At 45.0% G+C, this 22,022-nt stretch overlaps 1 protein-coding gene across 1 annotated transcript in view; it reads right to left on the bottom strand.

Moving 5' to 3' along the window:
- Positions 1-739: 739 nt before the first annotated feature.
- SLC7A14 (solute carrier family 7 member 14) overlaps positions 740-22,022 on the bottom strand; it is a 113,609-nt gene continuing 92,326 nt past the window's right edge. The window contains exons 6-8 of the mRNA XM_045503000.1: positions 19,086-19,294; positions 16,388-17,265; positions 740-4,024 (exon numbers count right to left, since the gene is read on the bottom strand). Of these exons, the coding sequence (XP_045358956.1) occupies positions 3,702-4,024; positions 16,388-17,265; positions 19,086-19,294 (1,410 nt within the window). The 3' untranslated portion in view covers positions 740-3,701. The remainder of the gene's footprint in view (positions 4,025-16,387; positions 17,266-19,085; positions 19,295-22,022) is intronic.

The following is a 22,022-nucleotide window of genomic DNA, read 5'->3' as shown; positions in this document are numbered from 1 at the left end:
AGCATAAACTCCTGTCAAACTAGCTTCTTGCCTTCCCTTGAAGGAGGCACAGTACAGATTATTAGTCACAGTACAGATTACCAGCCAGTCTCCACCTTATGCATGCTGTTTCTCCACTTGGCAAACCTCTCCCCCATTTCTACCTGGCAGAATTCTGCCCATTCCGCAAGGCTCAACACAAGGGCTGCATTCTCTATCATTTTTTTTCTCCAATGGAAGGAGGTCTTTTCCATACTTGAACTCCAATTTCACATTGTAATTCCCTCATCTCACCTGTAACCTTCACTATAGTTTTTATTTATATATCTTATATATCCTGATTTCCCTCATTTCTTATGCCATAGCACAGAATAAGGACTCCACAAAAAATTGTTGAATACATGACATTTCATTTTCCTTTCATCCATCTATTCATCCATCCATCTCATCATCAGATATTTATTGAGCATTCACTATATGCCAGGCACGTGTTTCTGACAAAATCTAAGTCTGAAGCTTATATGTGGGTTTCAATAGTCTATGCTATTCTCTACCCTCATGGGGAAATATTTGTTGTTATCATGCAGAAGTATTTCTTCTTGTCATTACTAACAATTCCATTATTTTTCAAGTTGCCCCTCACTGGCAAATCTAGCAATGCACATAAAGATTTTGCATTTGTGCACTAAACACACTTCTAGATTTGTCTTATCCTTTCTATCTCTATTTTTACTTTATCCAAACTCCTCACTTTTTTTTCGGTATTATATGTATTTTAATGGCCACCTCAAAATCCTTTTGAAATGAAGCAGAGGACCGATAAATAGAATACAATTACAAAAAAAAAAAAAAAAAATCAAGTAATTGGTTCCAAACTACTAATTCACACAATGAAACTTCCCTGGAAGAGCTTTTGCAGCAGAGAAGAATTCAATAAAATGTAGGTCTTCCTTGAACTCCATTCAAGAGGGCTAAGTTTCTTCAGTAATTATAAGGTGATCTCACTTTTAACATGATCCCAGAAAGTGGTCTTGTGGAAATTGTTAGGGAAACACTAATAGAATCATTCTAGTAATTGACGGTATTTGAAACTGCATTCTGAAATCTGGGACCATTGCACAGAGGCTGGGAAACATGAACAAAACATGTCAACTTACCTTAAGAAATCTTTTTCTATCATACTAAGGTTTTTGACTTATTTTTTTTTAAAACCAAGATTGCTAGGGAGATGACTAACTTTAGAGAAATGAAGAGGCCAGGATTAAGAAAAGAAGGAGATACCATTTGGGAGAAATGGCTCCAGAAAAAAGAGCAGCTCATAGGATCTTCACAAAATCTATATGCCAGTGGTGTTTACCGAAGCGTGCGTTCTCTCTCCTCATGCTACAGAAATTTCGTACATCTGCCACCAGACTATTGTAACCTTAACACTCAACCCTCATAGTAAAAGGAAGCTCTTTCACCCATGTTAAGATTTTGTTATTTTGCATTCATATTTCTTTTGGGAAATTTTTAATGAATACAGCCCCATCCCATCTATCTGGATATCTCAGGCTTAGCACGTTATTATTTGATTTAGGCAGATTTGTTGAATCTCAAAACTAGTTCGGAACTTTGTATTCACAAAACATTCCTGATAATTAGCTTACGGTTCATTTCCACGACTATATTTCACAGACCAGCTACTGTATCTTTATGGTCAAGTGTAGGGGAGAGAAGACACGGCATTGCCATGCATCATGTTAAAATGACAGAATGACCTCAGGGAACCAGAAATCTGAACAATTGATACAGAAAAAGAAGATCTAGAAAATAGGAGTTGCTTGAATTTATTGGCATACATTGGCTATGAGTGTGATATGCAATTGACTTAAAAGCGTGTTAAAAAACTAGTTTCAGTTGACCTTTAATTTTAAGCCCAGTGCTCCATCCACAAGGACTCAGGCTTGGTGGTTTTGTCTGCGTTTGGCAGGCGTCAGAGCTGTGCCTTCCCTGAACTGGGAACCCCAAGGGCACAATGTTACACTTCTTTCCCTTCTCATCGCTTAGCCCTTGGTGCTTTCTCAATCAGCGTTCACTGAGTGAAAAAATGGAATTTGCCTCTTCTCCAGAATCCTAAAGCATGCCAAGATGGCAGGAACCTCAACAGTTAAGAAAGACTACACTTCACATTAGTCGATGTTTTCTGGAAAACTTCTGGCATAATGCTAGATCCGGGAGAGAGAGGGCACGAAATTTGCTATTTTGTCCCCCTTTCAGGAAACTCCCACAAAGATTTTAGCTCGACTGAAACCGTGCCTTCATGTTTTCGCGTGCACATCTCCGTGCAGCCGTGGGAATCCCTGGAACCCAAGAGGAGAGATTAGAGGTCATGTGCTTTCTTCTTGCGGCACGTTCTCTCACCTAGGTTATTTCTGAGAAAATTCTTTTAGGAGCCCCTCTCATGGCCCAATTTAGACCTTACGGGGTAGGTGTTTCTCTGGGCTTCAGTGAATCCTGCTCTGGGAAGTAACAGACAAAATACATGTCTAAAAGGGAGCTACTCCAGAAGAATAAGGTTCAGGAGTGAAATGTGATCTCTTGGAATGTGATTACCTAAGTGGCTGTGGTTTCACATCTTTGTTTTCAGAGGAGATTCCACCAATCAAGTGGTTGCAAATCTCAACAAACTGCACAATGTATAATTTTGGAAATCTGAAATAGAATTTGCAACGTGATCTCAGTGGCTGGGTCACTTCTCCTTGTAAAGATTTTTATCCGATTATAAAACAAACGGCCTACTTCTTCAAGGCATATTAGTGCCATGAAATCATGCTCCAACTTTGCCCTCTTTCATTATATCAGCAGGAGCTTAGGGGCTGGTAAAAGAAAAGGTATGACAGAGAGTTAATTTCTGCCAATGCCCTTCTGGCCTTCGCTGCAAGAGATGCTTGTTTAATTTTTTCCCGGGCACGTAAGTAGGCCTTTGATGGTGCTTCTCACCATGTTGTGGGGTCTGAGCGACTGCTTTATGGTAAATCTGAAACCTCTGGGGAAATGGTCTCAGAGTCCCTAACCTTTGCTGGTTCCTGAAGTTCTAGTGTGGAGTGGAGACTGAGAACCTTGGGGAATAAAAAGAAGCACGCGTCTTCTCCCATGAATTCGTTTTTGTGAGATCTGAGGACAAAGTGTTGCTGGCTGAGGAAGTGCTAGCACCCACCTGCCCACCCCCTGGGGAGCAGTCCTCAGCCCACCAGCGCTGAGAGGATCTTTGCCCTTGTGATCCCGGTGCCTGAAAAGCCGCCCTGTGCCCCCACCCGCCTGCTTTGGCACATCTCCAGGAGGAGCTGCAGCCTCGGTGTGGCCCAAGAAGTTAGCCCCTTGCTTCTGGGGTCTCAGTAAGAAGCAGAAGGATTCAACCAGCAAAGCAAAGGCCTGGGAAACATTTGCTGCCATCAGCTCTGATGGTTGCACCTAAGATAGAATTTCTTGTAGCCTCCTGTTTAGTTTTTTTTTTTTTTTTTTTTACAAGGGAATCGGTGACGAAACCCAGGTTAGACCCTTCAACAGAACTATCCTGAAGAGCAAAAGTAGCAAATGAAGGGCTATGACTGGGGACTGACTCTGGGGGAAGGCTGGAGTTTTGAAATGAGAGCCAAAAAATGTTTTCACCCTCTAGCCCACAGGTTAAGTTACTGAAAAGAAATCACCATCGTGTCTACACGTTTCTTGTGTGTTTACTCCTACTCTGGAGAGTAATCTAACTCATCATTTGCAATCAGGGCCTCTGAGTTCTGTTTGTGTTTGCTTTTGCTCTTTGCTTTGCTACTTGTCCGGGTGTTTGCCTTAGCATCTGACATCTGTTGGTAATAGAAGCCTTTGTCCTCGGCGGGCCCGCCCCAGTTCTCCTGGCTTTCGCCTTCGGTGGCGTAGGAGAAACCCTCCTCCACCGAGAAAGGGTCATCCACGTCGTAGCGCTGGTACGTGCTTTGGTGCAAGGCTTCTTCTCGAGCACTGATTTCCAGGGTGCTGTTCCAGATGCCATACCCAAAATAAATGAGCATACCTGCCGGGAGGGAAAGGCACAGGTGAATAAGCAGTTGCTTGGGGATCCATGGGACTAGCGGGGAGATCACTCAAATGGTGAAAGCAGGGCTGGGGGTGGGTGTGTTTTCTTTGGTCTGCACAGTGTCTGGAAAAGACTCAAAGTGGGATATCTTGCATTAAGCAACCCTTATTCACAGCTTTCCCTAAAAAACTCCGAAGGTCCGACAACCCTGTCCCCACATTTCTATATGACAGTTTTAGCTGGAGGTGAGAACAGCTGCCTCTTCGGACAGAATGTGGGCTCTTTAGTCGCCTCTGTCCCCACGTCCCTGTTGACATCCAGCCCACTACACTCATGGAAGTGCCAACCAGGACTTTGAATTTTCCACCCTGGCTTAAATATTTATGGATCACCCACAGTGCGTCCCCAGCCTTCTTACAGTATTTTATTATCCCACGCCTCCACCAGGGGACTCCCTCTTTTATCTTACCACTGAGCAATGCGCATATAGTGCCCTATGGTTTACCTCGACATTTTTCACTCACCAAAGGAGTATTATTATATTCCTGCCACTCAGAGCTGTTTACTTTCTTCTGTGGGCTCTCAGAGTGTCTGGAGCATGCCACAGTTACGGCCCTGAGAACATCTATTGTGTGGTTACCTGCACAGGGTGGTTCTGTTTTATAGACTCTGCAGAAAACTGGCGCTTAATATTTGTTGAACGAAAGAATGAGAACTCCTGATGAGCATGAATTTTCCAGTGCAACCTCCTTACTTTGATGTCATTCCAAGCCAAGGAAAGAAACGTGTCTTCCTAATTGATATGTAGCATTAATAAGGGCTAATGTTTCATTTCTATTATAATTTTTTTGAAATAACAAAATAGTTTGAGAACCCCCGTTTTCCACCTTGAAAAGCTCATAAAGGCTCAGGGCCTGGAATGGGTGAGAACCGTATCCCTGGGAGGTCATAGGGCATGATGATTAAGACTGTGAGCCATGGGTTCAAATCCTGCCTCCCATCACTATTAGCTGTGTAACCCTGGACCAGTTACTTAGCCTTTTTGTGCCTCAGTTTTCCCTTTTAGAAAACCATAAGATAGACACTTATAACTTGGGGTTGCCATGAGGATGGAATGAGATAGGCGGTGGCTTTCAACCCTGGCTTCACCTGGAGGGTCACCTGGGGAGTTTTTGAACCGCCCTTATACCCAAACACCACCCCTGGAGATTCCGATTTAATTGGCCTGTAATATGATCAAAGCATAGGTATGTTTTAAGGCTTCACAGGTGAGTCCAATGGTCAGCCAAGGCTGGGAATCCCTTAGCTCAGGAGTATAAACCTCCTGAGGCACATACTCCATTGCCGACTCTGGACACATTATGGCTTGGCCACTGGATGGCATTCTGTTATGCAACCCCCTTCCAGACCCCAGACACCTTCTTCTGAGTGGCATTAGCACCTTTGACTTTGCTAACACTGCAGGCATCTGTAGAGCTGTTTGCATAGAACCTTAAGGTCAAGTGTGCTTTCCTCTTTGGTACTTGAGAAATCCTTCTCCCTTTTGAATTTGAAGTGTGTCTTTTTAAGCTTGGATTTCTCCCTCCCTGTCTCAAATGACTTTCTCTTCACCCCTTCCCCCATCCCCCAGTGAAATCAACTTTCCAGGAGCCAAAGTAAGCAGAGATTTATAGTCCTAATTGGTAATAAATCCTGGAGTTAATCATTTGCAGATGTAGCTATTCTCAAATAGCAACTTCATTTTTCTGAGCACGGATCTTTACTCTTTCTTGTCTGGGGGCGGAGGGTGGCCACGGGGGATAGTTATCATCCTTGTGTAGCACAAGGCATCCAGACCTCCTCTAAAATGGTCAGTATGCTGCGGCTTGAAGAATGCCTGTTTTGGAAGCATGTTTGAGATCTGAGAGTAAATTTCAGGAGACTAGGTGGGATCAACAGGCACACACCTTTTTTTATTTTTTTTTGGCCCAATTTTGCTTTTTTGTTATTTTTTGTCTTAGACATCAAGGCAGGTGTCAAATCTTGCCTCCTATTCCTGCTTGGTATCTACTATATCAATTTTTTCCATCTCTGATCCCCTTCTCAGACCCTATTTATAAGCAAATTATTTCCCTGCTGAACTTAATACCATTTTCCCCCCTTTTCCCTTTGCCCCTAAGTTCTCTGCTGTGCCATTACGTGGCTCATCATTCAAGCACTGGTTTGACATGTATGCCGACAGACCTTCCCATGCCCCCATCAGAATTTATGGAAATTCTCTAAGAGCCTCATAGAATCCTAGATATATACAGCTGGGAAAGAGGCTGTGAATGAAAGCAATACCTTCACTTTACAGAAAAAGAAACAGGCTGAGGGCAGAACCAGCATTCTATATGGATAGAGAGAGAGAAGGTTCTTGCATACTCAGTCCTTCACACCTCTCCTCCGCAGGCTGGTGTATAGACTATGCATATCACAGTACATATTCAGTGAGATGTTATGTCTAAAATAACAAAAAGGGGCACCTGGGTGGCTCAGTCGGTTGGGCGTCCGACTTCAGCTCAGGTCACGATCTCACGGTTCGTGAGTTCGAGCCCTGCGTCAGGCTCTGTGCTGACAGCCAGAGCCTGGAGCCTGCTTCGGATTGTGTATCTCCCTCTCTCTCTGTTTTTCCCCTGCTCTCTCTCTCTCTCTCTCTCAAAAATAAATAAAAATTAAAAAATAAAAAAAAAGAGGTTATGTCTACATTTGTTGTTTGGGAATGGCTGAGTCTGAAGGGACGTGTGTGTGTGTGTGCATGAATGCATTGACTATGATTACTTTGAGAAAGCAACCTATGGAAATCCGCCATGTAAATATTTATGGGCCTTTTAATGTTTGCTCTACAATTTCAAAGGTGCATTATTCTGTCTTCTAAAATATATTTCAAATATGAGTGCTCTGAACCGAGAAGTGACTTGTGCATGCAGCCTGATGGAATAAATGGTCAACCTGGGCAAAGGTCTGGTGTTCTGTCTGCCTTCATCCTTCTTGCTGGCTCTTGAGTAAATTCAAGAAAAGTGTTGTGTGGGGCGCCTGGGTGGCTCAGTAGGTTGAGCGCCTGACTCTTTATTTCGACTCAGGTCATGATCCCAAGGTCATGGGATTGAGCCCTGTGTCAGGATTTGCACTGAGCATGGAGCCTGCTTGGGATTCTCTCTCTCCCTCTCTCTCTGCCCCTTCCCCCCTTGTGTGAACTCTCTCTCTCTCTCTCTCTCTCTCTAAAAAAAATAATAATAAAAAAAGAAAAATGATGTGAAGCACTGAGGATTGAATAAAAGGAAAAATGTAGGGGGACAAAGAAACAGGAACAAATGAAGTGAGGAAGGGAGGGTAGAAGGGAGGTAGAGAGAGAGAGAGAGAGAGAGAGAGAGAGAGGAGAGAAGCATGTACTACCATCTGTCACACATAAACAAAGGCTTTGTGTCGGAGGAGTAAACAGAGCTGCTAAAAGCCTCCTGTGTAGAAGCAGGGTGTTTTGTTTCTGCTCCTTTCTTCAGCTGGCTTACAAAACTAAGCATGAGGTAGTTTCTGAAAAATCTGTGGGGATTCTGGGAATTCTGAATCATCTAAACTGAACTTCGCACAACACCTCCGGGTGCTGAGGTCCTAATGATACATTCGTTATGTTGCGCCTTTCCCCCAAGAAGCTCAAAATGTTATACATATGTTATCCTGTTCAGATCCCTCCTCGCCTGTTCAGGAGTGTGTGTGAGTGTGAGTGTGTGTGTGTGTGTGTGTGGCCGGGAGTGGGAAGGTTGTAATTACGTGTGTCGCACAGACAGGAAAGTTGGGCACGGGACAAAATAAGAGATTTTCCACAGGAACATGGTTAGTGGTTGGACTGTGAATCCTTCACGGTCTCTCCGTGTCCTGATCCAGGGTGCTTCTGTTATTTCTCTCACCTGCCAGGGCTATAGACTGATTGCAATCAAGCTTGCTTAACTTTTTAGTTTGAAGAATTTCAAACATATATCAAAGTGGAGAGAATAGTATAAAGAACCCCATATAGTCATCACTAGTTTGCTCCTGACATCCACCCACCGCTCCCTTCTCAGGTTATTTTGAAACAAATCCCTTCCATCCTATGCTTCACCTGTAAATAAATAAGTACGTATATTTAAAACAGCATTCTTTTTTAAATGTTCATTTGTTTGTTTTGAAAGAGAGAGGGCAAGCAGGGGAGAGGGAGAGGCAGAATCCCAAGCAGGCTCCACACTCAGCATGGAGACCAGTGCAGGGTTAGGTCCCACAAGATTGAGATCATGAGATCACGACCTGAGCCGAAATCAAGAGTTGGATGCTCAACTGACTGAACCACCCAGGTGCCCCTAAAATAGACTTCTTATAAATACTTAACTTACTATCATTATCACATCTAAAAACTAATAATAATTCCCTAAGATTATCTGATATGCAGAAGTATTAAAATTTCCCTGAATTATTGTGCATGTGGGGGAAATACTCTTTACCGTATGAGGCTATAGACTTACTCCAATGATGCTATCGCTGCTTGATAGAGTTTTGGGGCACTGTTATTCAAGTCGTCACTGGGGCTGGCATCATATTCTTTTGCAAACCGTTACAGATGGCAAAGTTTATTTTTTGAGAGAGGATTCCCTTTTGGCCTAAGCCAGAAGTCATTTGGAATGAACCCTTAAGAATGAGACGGCTAATTGATATTTGCATATTTAATCCTGCCGTGTCTTAAAAACTTAGATCCATTGCTTTGTAGTTACACGTCTTATATCTGTGATAAATGAAAGGCAGGGGTGACGTTAAAAATCAGAGGGGGGTTAGCTCTTCTGTTGCCGTAGGGTCTTGGAAGCCCCCCTGGTGGGCTGGAGTTATTCTTTTAAGGAGAGGAGAAGCTCAGGGCAGCAACAAGTTAGCAGCAGGCACAGAAGGGTTTCAGTATTTTAAAAAACAGACATGGTTGTACCGGGCACATGGGCTGAATGCCAGCCCCGGTCAAAGGTAATGGCCATGAGTCCCGCAAAAGGCTGTTTGCAGCGAAGGGAAATATTCATTCAAAAGGAGGCATTGGCTTTTCTTTCAGACAGAAATTCCCTGGTGGAGAATGTGCCCAGGAGAGGTTCACGCTAGACAAGATGAGGAACCACTCCTTCAGCAATTTAGTGGGCTTTTTTTATGTAGTAGAATACTTTGTGATCATAAAGCCCTTTGTAGAAAAGTACTTCCTCGTCTATCATCCCAGAGAGGTTAAGAACTGGTTAATAAGTCAGTGATTGAAAAGGCACTGGAACTTTCATCTGTTGAGTCTAAACTGATGGCTGTGCCCATCCCACCCGGGCACCTCCAGGGAAGGTTTAGAAATGCCAAGCCTGCCTTCACATGCTGGGACAAACAACAACTTACTCTACTTGTGTTGCTCCATTTGTGCAAACCAAGCAAATGACGCCAAACCTACAAGTGAGAGGAGTAGGAGGAGGGGGGTGTCTCTGGATCATATGGGGAAAACCTAGAACAAAACCTCAAGTCTGAAAAGAGACTGGGTGACCTGGAGATAGACAGCAGCAGCAGATTTCTAACCTCACGGGCCCAAAGTCTGGCTGAGGAGCAGATGTTGGATCTCTAGAGTCCCCTGGGGGCTTCCTGTCCTCTGTAGGCAGCAACAGGGCTCAGGGCCAGATGAGGTGGGCCACCTGACCTCAGGCTGGGTGGAGCTACCTCTTCCTGGGGTGCACTTTCCAGCAGGAAGCCCTGCCCGCGGCAGATAACTGAGGCACTTTGTTATGCCCAGAGGCTTTTTTATTTTTACTACTCTGGGATCGACTTCCCAAAACAGACATTTGCCAAGGCAGAAATGAAAACTAAATGGTAATGAGAAGGTGTCCTCCCCACCCACTGCCATCCCTACCAACTCCTGCTTTGCTGGTTAGTTTTTAAAATACCACCAGAGGGACGCCTGGGTGGCTCAGCTGGTTAAGCATCTGACTCCTGATTTTGGCTTAGGTCGTGATCTCACAATCGTAAGATCGAGCCCCGCATCAGGCACTGTGCTGGGCATGGAGTCTGCTTAAGATTCTGTCTCTCCCTCTTCCTCTGCCCCTCTCCAGCTCTCTCTCTCTCTCTCTCTCTCTCAAAAAAAAAAAAAAAAATACCACCGCAAGCCCATTGATTATAATAATAGTAAGGTTTAAGATGGTGTGGCCAGGAAGAGCAGGCTTGGATGGAATGGGGGGTTGGGGGGGGTATAGAAATTCTCTTCCTGGCCCTGCTACTGATCAAATACAAAGTCACATGACTTTATGCCTCAGTTTCCCATCTGCAAAATGGAACTGGGGACTTATTTTATTTGAGGGGTATAATGGCCATGAAACAGAATGCAATCTTTTTAAAGAATATTTTAAAAAATCCAGTAATGCAAGCCAGTAATGCCACTTCTAACTCAGCAGAAACCCAAGGGAGATATGTTCATGTGTCCACCAAAAACATGTACAAGAATGTTCACAGCAGCTCTATCTGTAATAGCCCCAGACTAGGAGCAAGTTAAATGTCCGCAGGCACTAGAATGGATAAGTGCACTGTGGCATATTATTATCACAGTGGAATGTCAGCCGGGTAAGGAGAGTGAACGAACGAAAACCACAAGCAACGACACGGGTGAGTCTTACAAATACAATGCTGAGGGAAAGATGCCCAGTGGCCACTCTTTCATGGCTCTAAGTGTGTTCCAGGGGCCCTGTTCACACCTGCTCCGGGGCCATTCGTCTCTGCCATGGCCATCTCTCCCTTCCTTCTTTTGTCTCAAAGGACAGCTGATATTGTGGCTGCTGCTGGGTGCAGAGCCATGGTATCACCCGGCCCTTTTCTCCATGCATAGCCCTGCCCGGCATAGTCCCTCTGCCAGCAGGCAGCCTGGACTGTAGCGGGACCCCCCCCCCCCCCCCGCCTCCTTCTTGGAATTGCGCTTCTCCTCTTGCCATCCTCGCCCTGGCCTTCATGAGTTTTATTTTGCCCCTTTTGAGCATGATTTATTTGTCGAAGTTGCCAATTGTTTTCTCCTCTGCCTACGAGGAGAATTTCAAGCTTATTTATGGGACATATCCTCAGGAATTGATTTATCTTGGTGTCCTCTCTGCTCCCCATTCAAGGCCCCCCTCTTCTCCTCCTCTTCCCTACACGACAATGGCTGCTTTGAGTCAATTTCCAACAGGGTTTTCAAATGATACTGCAGGTAAAGACCACAGTTGTGTTTTCCTTTTGGAAACCATGTTTTAGTACAGGATTTACGAAGCTCATTGCCAGATTAGTGTCTGTTCTCTAAATCTATAGATGAGAATTTGGTTTTTCTCTGAGGGGCTGAAAAAATTCCAGGTGAGAACTTGGCAGCCCTCAGGGTGAGGGGGCCCACGAGCTGGTTCACCCGATGATTATTTTATACTCAGGTCCCACAGGGAACAGTAGACCTGGAAAGTACTGCCGTATAGTGTCATCAGTGGTAACTGCTAGTTTCGGGCTCCCTGAGACTCTGCCCAACACTTCGAGGAGTTCTTTTACAAAACCGCTTCAGCTGAGAGAAAAGGAACAGGAAGTCTGATCTGTGCTCATTTTGCTGGGGATTATCAAACATTTGCTGTGCGTGTTCCTTCTCTTGTCTGAAGGAAAAGAAACAAGTGCTGAGTAATCTTGCTGGGACTTGGGCCTTATTTTATTCAGTGAGTCGTGCTCATCCGAAGGTTCAGAGCTTAGCAAAACATTGTTAGAAAAATGCTCTGATTAAGATTCATCTAGAGAAGGCTGGTTAAAAAGATATGCCTGAGAAGATGATCGAGTTATGACTCAGCCTAACCATGTAAATCTCGTTTTTAAAAAGTAGCTAATGTTTCATAAGAAGCTCCGTTTAAAAATATCTCTACTGTTCTCCCCAGGAAAGTTATACTATGAATAACAAAATAGAAATCTGACATCTTGGAGACTCAGAAGTTTAGAGATGGGATAATTATTCTATGAGATCACTGAAAATTGTATAAGCCAATTTGGGGTTGTTCGATGGATATATTTTACATGTGCAAAAATTTGTTTTTGAAAAACAGGGAGTTTTTTTTTAATTTTTTTTTAATGTTTATTTATTTTGGGGACAGAGAGAGACAGAGCATGAGTGGGGGAGGGGCAGAGAGAGAGGGAGACACAGAATCGGAAGCAGGCTCCAGGCTCTGAGCCATCAGCCCAGAGCCCGACACGGGGCTCGAACTCATAGACCATGAGATCATGACCTGAGCTGAAGTCGGATGCTTAACCGACTGAGCCACCCAGGTGCCCCGAAAAACAGGGAGTTTTTGTAATTAAATCATTTGCCTTGCTTGCTAATATCTTCTTATTCTTCTCTCTAGACCAGTCCTTGTCACATTTGAGCATGCATCAGAACAATGTGTAGGGTTTGTTAAAACCTAAATTGCTCTCAGAGATTTTGACTTGGCAGGTCTGGGATGGGGTTTAAAATCTCACTTTTAACCTGTTCCGTGTGTGATGCTCCTGGTCTGGGACCACACTTGGAGAACCACTGTTCTAGATCATTGTAAACCTGCCCGCACATTAAAATTCCCTGGGGATCTTCAAAAAAAAAAAAAAAAAAAAAAAAATACCCAGTACTTGGCTGCACCAGACCAATTAAATCAGAAAATCTCTGAGATCCTGGATATAGAATATTTCAGGAGCAGCTCGGGTGATTCTGATGTGTAGTCAGGACTGAGAATGTTTGTTCTAGGCAGAAATTATTCAGGGACCATTTCTCAAAGACCACGATGCTAAAGCAGTTAGTAGCCAACAGCTGGATGCGAGCTGTGAGCTCCTGTGTCCTCTGCCTGGCCAACTCCAGGCTGCGTAGTGGCACCCTCCCATGTCATGGAGTATCAATTTCTGGAGCGAGTTTGAAGTTTATACTATCAGCAAGATTACAAAAGGCTCTCTGGGAGTTTTCTTCTGCCTGATAACTGGGAGGGCAGCCTGAGTCAGAACAGGTTCATGCTGTACTTTGGCATGTGATAGCTAGTCTGGGCGACAATGAATCATTTTAGATTTTAAAGAGAAAGGCAGGGAAGAAATAATTCTTATTACTTTCTGCAATATTTTCTTATTTAAGCCCCAAACAGCAACCAGAAGAAGACGAGTAGAATTAATCTGCATATTTACAGATGGGTAAACTGAGACCCAAAGGAGCTAAGTGAACTTCCCAAGGTCACAAGACACAGAGGTGGCAGAACTGTGATTTGAACCTGGGCTGTTTGACTCCAAAGGCAAGGGTCCCTGCCACCTTACCATGTTTGCAGAGTGCCTCTGGTGCTCCAGAAACCATAGATTTAGTGCAGAACTGGTGACGTAATTTACGGGCCTCAGTGTGAAATGAAACCATAGAGCCCCTTGTTAAAAAGTTGTTAAGAAAAAAAAGGTTGTTAAGAATTCAAGAAAGCAGCAGCAGAGCATTAGGCCAAATGTGGGTTCCTATGCGTCCATGGAGCCAGCCCTGATGTTAGGTATTAATCCGCAGAAACTACGTATCAAACATCCTGATCCAATAAGGAAGATGCTCAGAGGCACCCTGGCAGGGAGGTACGGGCTGCAGATCTGGGCGTGGAGATACTGAGTTTTTAATAATAGCTCTGTGAATAATCTCCAGTTATTCCTGTTGACCTTGAGTATGTTGTTTAACCTTTTGGAGGTTCAGGTTAGTCATCTGTGGCATTGAGAGAGGGAGCGGTGGGGAAGGGTAGATGATTTCAGTGTTTCTCACACTTTGTTGTTGTTGTTGTTTTGTAATGCTTATTTATTTTTTAGAGAGAGACACAGAGCATGAGCAAGGGAGGGGCAAAGAGAGAGGGAGACACAGACTCCAAAGCAGGCTCCAGGCTCCAAGCTGTCAGCACAGAGTCCTAGGTGGGGCTCGAACCCATGAACTGTGAGATCATGACCTGAGCTGAAGTGGGACACTTGACTGACTGAGCCACCCAAGCACCCCTCAAACTTTGGTTATTTATATGCCACATATTTTGTATCGTGGCCATGGTCATGATCCCTGGACCCATACTACCTGACTTCTAATTTTGGCTCCCCTAAATTCTAGCTATGTGACCTCGGTCAAGTGCTTCCACTTCCTCATCTGTAAAATGAAGATTGCTGTGAGGAATACATAAGTTAATGTGAGGAAAGTCCTTAAGTAATAGTTGGTATGTGATAAGGGCTACATTAAGTGTTAATTATTACTACGAATCATGGCACCTGTACCAGTAGTAATGCTTTTTCTTTAATTGGACTCACTTCTTAAATTTAAAAATAATCACCAGATTCATGTGAGTAGGTGTATTTTTTCTCGTACGTGTGCAAATGTATAATACCTATATAATACTTTTAAAAATTCAAAAAAAGGCCATTCATATGCTCCCTAAAATCAGCCCAAATATTACTGATAGAATGGTCACCAAAACCATGGGGAACATTGTGCTAGATATTGAAGGTCCCTTCCAGCTTTAATACTCTAGGAATGAATGAACAAATGCACGTGTCTTCGTGTCTAAGCCTTCAGTCATTTGACAAATATGTGACTGGAATATTTCTACCCTCCTCAGTCACTTCTACCCAAAGTAGAATCTTTCCATTGGTTGGCTACAGGTTTCAGTGGAAAAATGTTTAAATGGAGAAGAGAGATTGTGAATAAATCATGTAAGTAGTTTAAACTTTGAGGGGTTAGTGGAGTTCTCTCAAGAACTCCCCCTAAAGTCTAACAAAGGATGAAACCTAGAGTTGTGAAAATTGGGACGGGATGCTTCTAAGAAGACACAGGATGGCCTTGAGAGGTGAAGAATCTACCGGAAGGTCTGGACCCTTTCCTTTGGGTACTGTTTTTGCCCCACTTCCTTCTGTGCAGATCTTATCTTATAGGCTTACAGTTTCTGTTTGTTTTGTTTGTTTGTTTGTTTATTTATAATTTGAGAGAGAGAGAGAAAGAGAGAGCACGAGGAGGGGAGAGGGGCAGAGGGAAAAAGAGAGAATTTTAAGCAGGCTCCATGCTCAGTGTAGAGCCCAATGTGGGGCTTGATCTTATGGCCTGGGGATCATGACCTGAGTCGAAATCAAGAGTTGGATTCTCAACCAACCGAGACACCCAAGCATCCCTAGGCTAACGGTTCAAATTCCACCTCCTCAAGTTCCTTTCCAGCTATTCTTTTTTTCTCATCGGAAGAGTAGTCATAGAGAAATATTTATTAAGCACATGCTGTGTGCCAGGCACAGAGGACATAGTGCTAAACACCCGTATTCCTATATCAAGGAGTGGATGGGACCTCAGGGCTATCAATTTGTATAGGGAAATAAAGGCAGTGACTAAGGAACTTTAAAATCAGTTTTCACTTAAACATCCCTCTCAAGTTACCAAGAGCACTGATCTCCAACCATTTCATGAACATCAGTACTTGTTGGATATAATAAACGTGTGATGTGAATGTAATATAAATCAATCACAAAGGAAAATGAAAAATCTTGGGACAGGGGCAGGGCTTTATGAAGGCAATAAAAAGTGAATTTAGAGAGAGAACCTCTGATTTACGCCCAAAGTTGTGGACAGTTGAAGTCCTGGCAGAACTGTATCAGTTGTCAACAGACAAAGAGAAAATCAGTTAAGATTGATGGCGTGATGTGTGCTTTCCAAGAGAATGACTAGAATATCGAAGGATGATGAAAGAATCTTGAGAGAAAACGAAAAACTCTTGAATATCTTATAGAAGTCAATATGAAGTGAGGGATGGTAAATGGTATAATCTAGTCAGAAAAATTATGCCAAAATCTACACTTAATTCATACTTTGCTCGTTTAAAATATTAGGGCATGATTGGTATTTTAATTTAACTTTGTCAAATAAATATAAGATAAGTAATTCTTCCGTAACTTTCAGTTTCATAATTTTTAGTTTCTAAAATAGAATTCCAGTCAACCTTTTTCACTCTAATTTTTACTGTGTTATTTATGTCCCTTTATTATGTGGATTCATTTTACTGAATGACTGTTTATATTTCTATAAAATTTATTTATATTTTTAATTAATGACTTTTTATGGAATTAATTATCCATAAAAAGAATGTCCGGTAATAGTATTCAATGAAGTGATGGATTGATTAGCATCATTCTTCAGAACCAACGGCCAAGACCATAATAGGCAGAAGGGGCACAACTGGCTTTATTGGCTCTAATGCAGAGAGCAAGGGTGCGTAGAACAAGCCAGACTTCTCTTGCAACGGAGATGCCTAGTCCAGCTAGGAGGTAATTTTGGGATAGGCCTGTTTAAGGCCTTGAGAGGGAATTCTCCAGGCGTCAAAGGAAATTGCTTACCCACAAAGCACCAGACTGCAAACCGGATCCATGTGATGGTGGAGAGCTTTAGCATGAGATAAATGTTCACCAGCATGGCAAAGGCAGGCACGAAGGGGAGGCAGGGAGCCATGTAGGGTAGCTTTTTGGGGTTCTCTGGTTGCTGCAGGATCACGAACACCAGGGCGCCGATCAGCAGCACCATCAGAACGACCAACAGGATGGCCCACCAGCTCCGCTCTGAGATGTGGTCGGAACCAAAGATGAGGAAGGAGCAGAAGATGAACATGAGGATGAAGAGCAGGAGCACGCAGATGGTCACCGTGTGCCCTGTAGCTGCTGTGGGCCGGTCCATTTTGCCTGGAAGGCCCAGCCGGATCCTCATGGTGTAGTAGCGGGGCCCGATCAGCTTCTTTAACTTGATGAGATAAATGTTTTCAGATTCGTCGGCTTCGATGCCTGTGGTCATGTCCACAGTGCCGTAGTTGGGATGGTTCACATTGTAGGTGGACTTGTCCGACTTGCCTATGAGCATCTCGTTGTCTCCCAGGGATGGTAGGTTCTTGGCCCCGCATGTGTTGGTGGCTGGGCCGGAAAACTCTTCCCCTTCACTCACAGGGGAACAAACTTCCTTCTCACAGTCCGCCAGGATGCCCTCCTTCTTCTTTGTGTGCTCCTGGGACAAGAACTTGACAAAACCATCAATGTCACTCTCTGGTTGGTATCGGAGGAGCAAGACGCAGACGGAGACCAAGGTGTAGGCAAGGAGTGTGCCGATGGACATCATCTCTATTAGGTCTTTCAGGCTGACTAATAACGAGAGGAGAGCTGCTAGGAACCCCGATACAATGCAGGCCACCACTGGTGTCTCTGTGTAGGTGCTCACATGAGCCAGGAACCTGGAGGGACGGGCAAGCAGAGGGTTAACAGTGAGCTACAGATGGTGACTGACTCTAACAGGGCTTACGTCCACCTGGTCCTGCTCCTCCAATGTACTTCTGGAGTCACTGCTTTGAATACAGTTATTCCTACTGCAGGATTTGGTTTCTGGAATACAATTTAAAAATAATTTACTTTCATGCCTTGGTTTTGAGGCATTCGTTATGCGATGTGAAGGGACGACTGAATTTAGGAAGCATGTTAGAAATCTGAATCGAAGTGCAAGCTTTGGTGGGAAGGAGCGATATGTGGAACATTCATACGCCTCCTTGGGGTCCCCTAAACCTGTGTTACCTAAAATATGGTCAGTCCGTGGACCAGCAGCATCAGTATCACCTTGGAGCTTATTGGAAATGCACATATTCAGGTATCACCAGAGACCTCCTACATCAGAACCTCTGGGCATGGGGCTTAGCAAACTATGCTTTAAAAAACCTCCAGAGGATTCTGATTTATACCAAAGCTTGAGAAGCATTGCTGTACAACAAAAGTGCAGAAGTTTAGTTGGCAAAATAGCGCAATAACTCAGAACATGTGCTCATAAATGCAGCCCAAATCCAGCCACTTACCAACTGGAGAAGACCAACAAAGGTGAATGAATGACAGGTGCCTCTTTAGCAGTTCCTGTGGGCCTTAAGCAGGTTCCTGCTCTCCTCCTCACTCTCCTCCTAATCTGCCCTCCTCCCACCTCTTCCATTTCTCTTTTATTTTCATCTTTCACATATGACTGACTATCAGCTGCCTTTGGAGCTCCAGCATCTTTCCTCTTTGACAGCAGAAAAACCTTTCGGGTGTGTGAAGTTGTAACATCTCCGCCACACTCAGCCTCTTCTTGGTCTGTCCAGCTCCCCAAACATGGCAGCTCTGACCTGGTGATGACTTCAGGGGGTATGCAGGGGAAATGGAGCAGAAGATGACAGCTGGCGGCAGAGACGAAGTCCCTGAGCTGGATCCCCACCCCCGTACCCCTGAGCGCTCCTTGACCTCCATGCTTGAAGAATGCCTTCCCTGCAAGCCCCTCATACAGTGGGCACTGGGAACCTTGGGGCAGATTGACCACTTCATGGCCAATGTAGGGGGCTGGAAGCCAATATATTGGAGTGCTTGAAAATCCTGTCTTTGGAGTCAGACAGTCATGGATTCAAATCCTGGACTCCCCTCAGCAGCTGGAGGATTGGGGTAAGTGTTTTCGCCTTTCTAAGTATACTCATCTACTATATTTGTCTGCAAAACAGGGTTATTGTGACAACTACATGGGATCTGTATACAAAGCACCCAGGGTACACAAATGTTCAATGAATGGTAGTTATTGTTGCTACTGTTATCACGTTCTGTTCACATGGTCTTATACTCCCTGTGATGGTAGCTTTTAATGTTTTCACCTTCAGAGGGGCTGTGAAGAGATGGTCAGTACCTCACCTCAATGTGAGGGCAGGCCTAAGATGTCCCTGGGAGGGGTCCTTCCTTCTGGAAGTCACTCAGTGCAGCAGTTTGATACCCACAATCTTCACAAAGCAACACACAGTGTCAAACAAGAGGGGAGGGGCAGTTAGGGGGAGTATACCAGTTTGTGCTAGATTGGGAGACCCAGAGTCAAACTGAGGGGCTGTTATGGGGCTTACGTTCTTTTCGCTCAACCTCTTGATTAGGATATATGACAAATTCCATCGTCTATGTGACATACACACACATCAAAATTATAGTCAGGCTGACAGTGGGTGACATTCTCCCTGGACAGGCATGGCAGAGCAGAATTAATTTCATAAAGCATAGTCCTTACCTGAAAAGGAGCCCATCACCAGCCATGGCATAAATGACCCTTGGCATTGGGAAGAGAGAGCCCAGCAAACTGACTGTCAGTCCTGCAACTGACCCGATGGCTACTACGAATTTTGCAGCATAGAACCCATGAGCCACAAACATCTCCATGAGTGGGGATTCCGTGTCGATGGCATAGAATGGCACCATCAGAGTTAAGATTATGCTCACCTGTTGAAACAAGAGAAAACATGGCTGGAGGTGGAGAGGACTGACAGCATGGATGGATGTCCCATAGGAGAGCGAAGAGGCCTGGACTTTGGATTTGTCACTTCTTCGCATGTGCCCTTAATTTAGACCAGTCATTTTGCATCTGGACCTCTTGGTCTCAGTATTTTCTCCTCACATTAGAATTTAGTGGACTTGACAAGATGGTCCTCAATATCTCTCTCAGGCTTTCATATCTGAGGAATAAGTATGCAGGTATCTAAGCCCCACAACAGCAGAACTACACTGACAGTTCAATGAAGGGCAGATACCATCACATGGAAGGAACTGGAGCCAAAGGTGCTGGAGCCAGGACCTGGCAGTGGCCGTGAGCACCCTGCCCACATGGGCAGGACTCTCATTTCCTTTATACTTTCAGGATCCTATATGGTCTTAAATGTATTCTCCTGTTCACTCTGAAAATCAGAGATAAAAACTCCAAAGATAAGTGATCAGAGGTCCATAGCCAGTTAACAGGGGGGACTCATATGAGGCCTGTATTTCCATTTCCTCTCTGTAGCTCAGTGCCAGGAGCCAGGCAGCCCACAAATGAAGGCATCAGGATGGAACCCGGTCCTACTCTGGGGTTGTAAGACTACTGTGGCTTTGCTTAGCCAGGAATCACTTGGCTCCCAAGACCCATCTTCCTTTATGTCATAAATCGGCCATAACAACCCTCCCTCCATGGCCCCAGGCAATGAAACCACCAGTTATAGGTCCAGGCTCCCCCTGGCCTGCAGGGCCAATGCTTCAAAAAGGCATCGAGAAGGGAGGTCTAGCCTGAACAGGAGAGGGTGGTGCATTTCCAGATCACTTCTTTGCATATTCCTCGGGAGCCAACATCCTCCAGTGAAGCCATGGGCTGCTAGGGAGGACAGCAGGATGGACCACCACAGCCCAGCAATTTGGCTCTTCTCCTGATGGTGGAATGGCAGCCTGCGGACCGGTGCAAGACCAAACAGCCCCTGAGGCCTGGTTAAGGGCCGTGTGTTTTATTTATTTATTTAAAAAAAAATTTTTTTTTTCAACGTTTATTTATTTTTGGGACAGAGAGAGACAGAGCATGAACGGGGGAGGGGCAGAGAGAGAGGGAGACACAGAATCTGAAACAGGCTCCAGGCTCTGAGCCATCAGCCCAGAGCCCGACGTGGGGCTCGAACTCCCGGACCGCGAGATCGTGACCTGGCTGAAGTCGGATGCTTAACCGACTGCGCCACCCAGGTGCCCCCGGGCCGTGTGTTTTAGAAGAGGATGTTTCCCAGCAACTTCACTACTTGCAACATGGGGTGGTCTGGGAGACAGTGGGATTGATTCCTACAGCAGTTTGTGTTGAGTCGGCTGCTCATGTTAGATCCGGATGGGCAAAAAGTGGGCAGATGCATAGAGGTAGTCTGTAGTCTATAAGGCGCTCTTCTAAGAAAGGAATTGTGATGACCAACTTTATTATGTGTGCAGCAGGGGTTGACCCCTGGAGGAGGGTGGGGGGTATATGAGAGAGGAATAAGAGGGGAAATGCAAAGCAGAGCATCTCTGCCCTGAGAAACTCTGCCCCACACCACCCTCATGGCCTGAACCCTGTCTGCAGGGATCATCAGAGTATGGTTAAGATGAAGCCACTTGCCTGTGTGTGCTCAAGGGGAGGGGATAATTGACCCATAAAACAATTGCCAGGGACAAGTGAATTCCTATAAACCACATCCATGGCTGCTCTTGTGTTTTCCTTTGGTGCCCAGGACAATCTTATTTTGCAGCTTGCCCTAATGATCGAGCCAGCCGCTGGTCTGGCTTCCTTAAGTAGTTGCTAAAGCTGTTTCTGTTTTGTTTGTTTTTTGGGGAGGAGCTGCTTTTCCTATGTTTTGCAGCAGGGGTGCACGTAACAGCCGTGGATCTTTCCTATTGGTGGTAAGTGAAGTGAGTGGGACCCTCAGGGCCTGGGGCATTTTTGTGACCACACACCTATTGACTTGTTGGCTGGTTCTCTCCATTGCCAGGGGCCGAGGAGGACGTTGGCTGCAAGTGAGCTATTTCTGTGATAGAAATTCTGGGATGGGAACTGGGGAATGACACATCACAAGTTTGAGGAGCATCTGATCCTGAGATGACAAGAAGCTGCAGGCTTCCTTCTAAGGATTCCCCTTGGCAGGAAAACTTGAAAAATGAGCTTGGGCCGGTATAAAAAGAGGGAGCAACAGCAGAAAGAAATGGCGTTTCCCCTGAGATTTAAGGGGAAGAGTGTCTCTGGGAGGGTGGTGTCCTCTCTCCCCACTCTGGAGGAGCGTCGCCTCCCGCTGCCGGGAAGATCCCAGAAGACAGAAGAGCATTGAGGAGGGTGCACAGAGGTCCACAATGCCTCTGCTTGCACACCCACCCGTTACTGCCAGCCTATGATCTGAGCTCCTTGGACAGCAGCCCACTCCCTGTACACCGTCCCCTGGGCAGTAGTGGACACCCAGAGCCTGTGTGTGCGGAGGAGCAGGGATGGAAACTCAGAGGTCAAGACTGCCCCCGTCTCCAGTTCGGAGTGCTAATTTTCCTCTTGTCATTGGTGGGTGGGGATATAGGGTGCATGGACGCATGCATACAAACGCCGAGACGACACAAGGAAGGGATCATTTCCTGACAGAGGGTGACCCAGTCCCAGAGCTACTTTTTAAGGTCAAATATGAAAAGGCCATCAAGATGGTCCCAAAAG

The sequence above is a fragment of the Leopardus geoffroyi genome, chromosome C2 (assembly GCF_018350155.1).
Source record: "Leopardus geoffroyi isolate Oge1 chromosome C2, O.geoffroyi_Oge1_pat1.0, whole genome shotgun sequence".
NCBI classification, from domain to species: domain Eukaryota; kingdom Metazoa; phylum Chordata; class Mammalia; order Carnivora; family Felidae; genus Leopardus; species Leopardus geoffroyi.
Note: the sequence above shows the minus strand (reverse complement) of the source record. Positions and strands in the feature narration are given on the sequence as shown.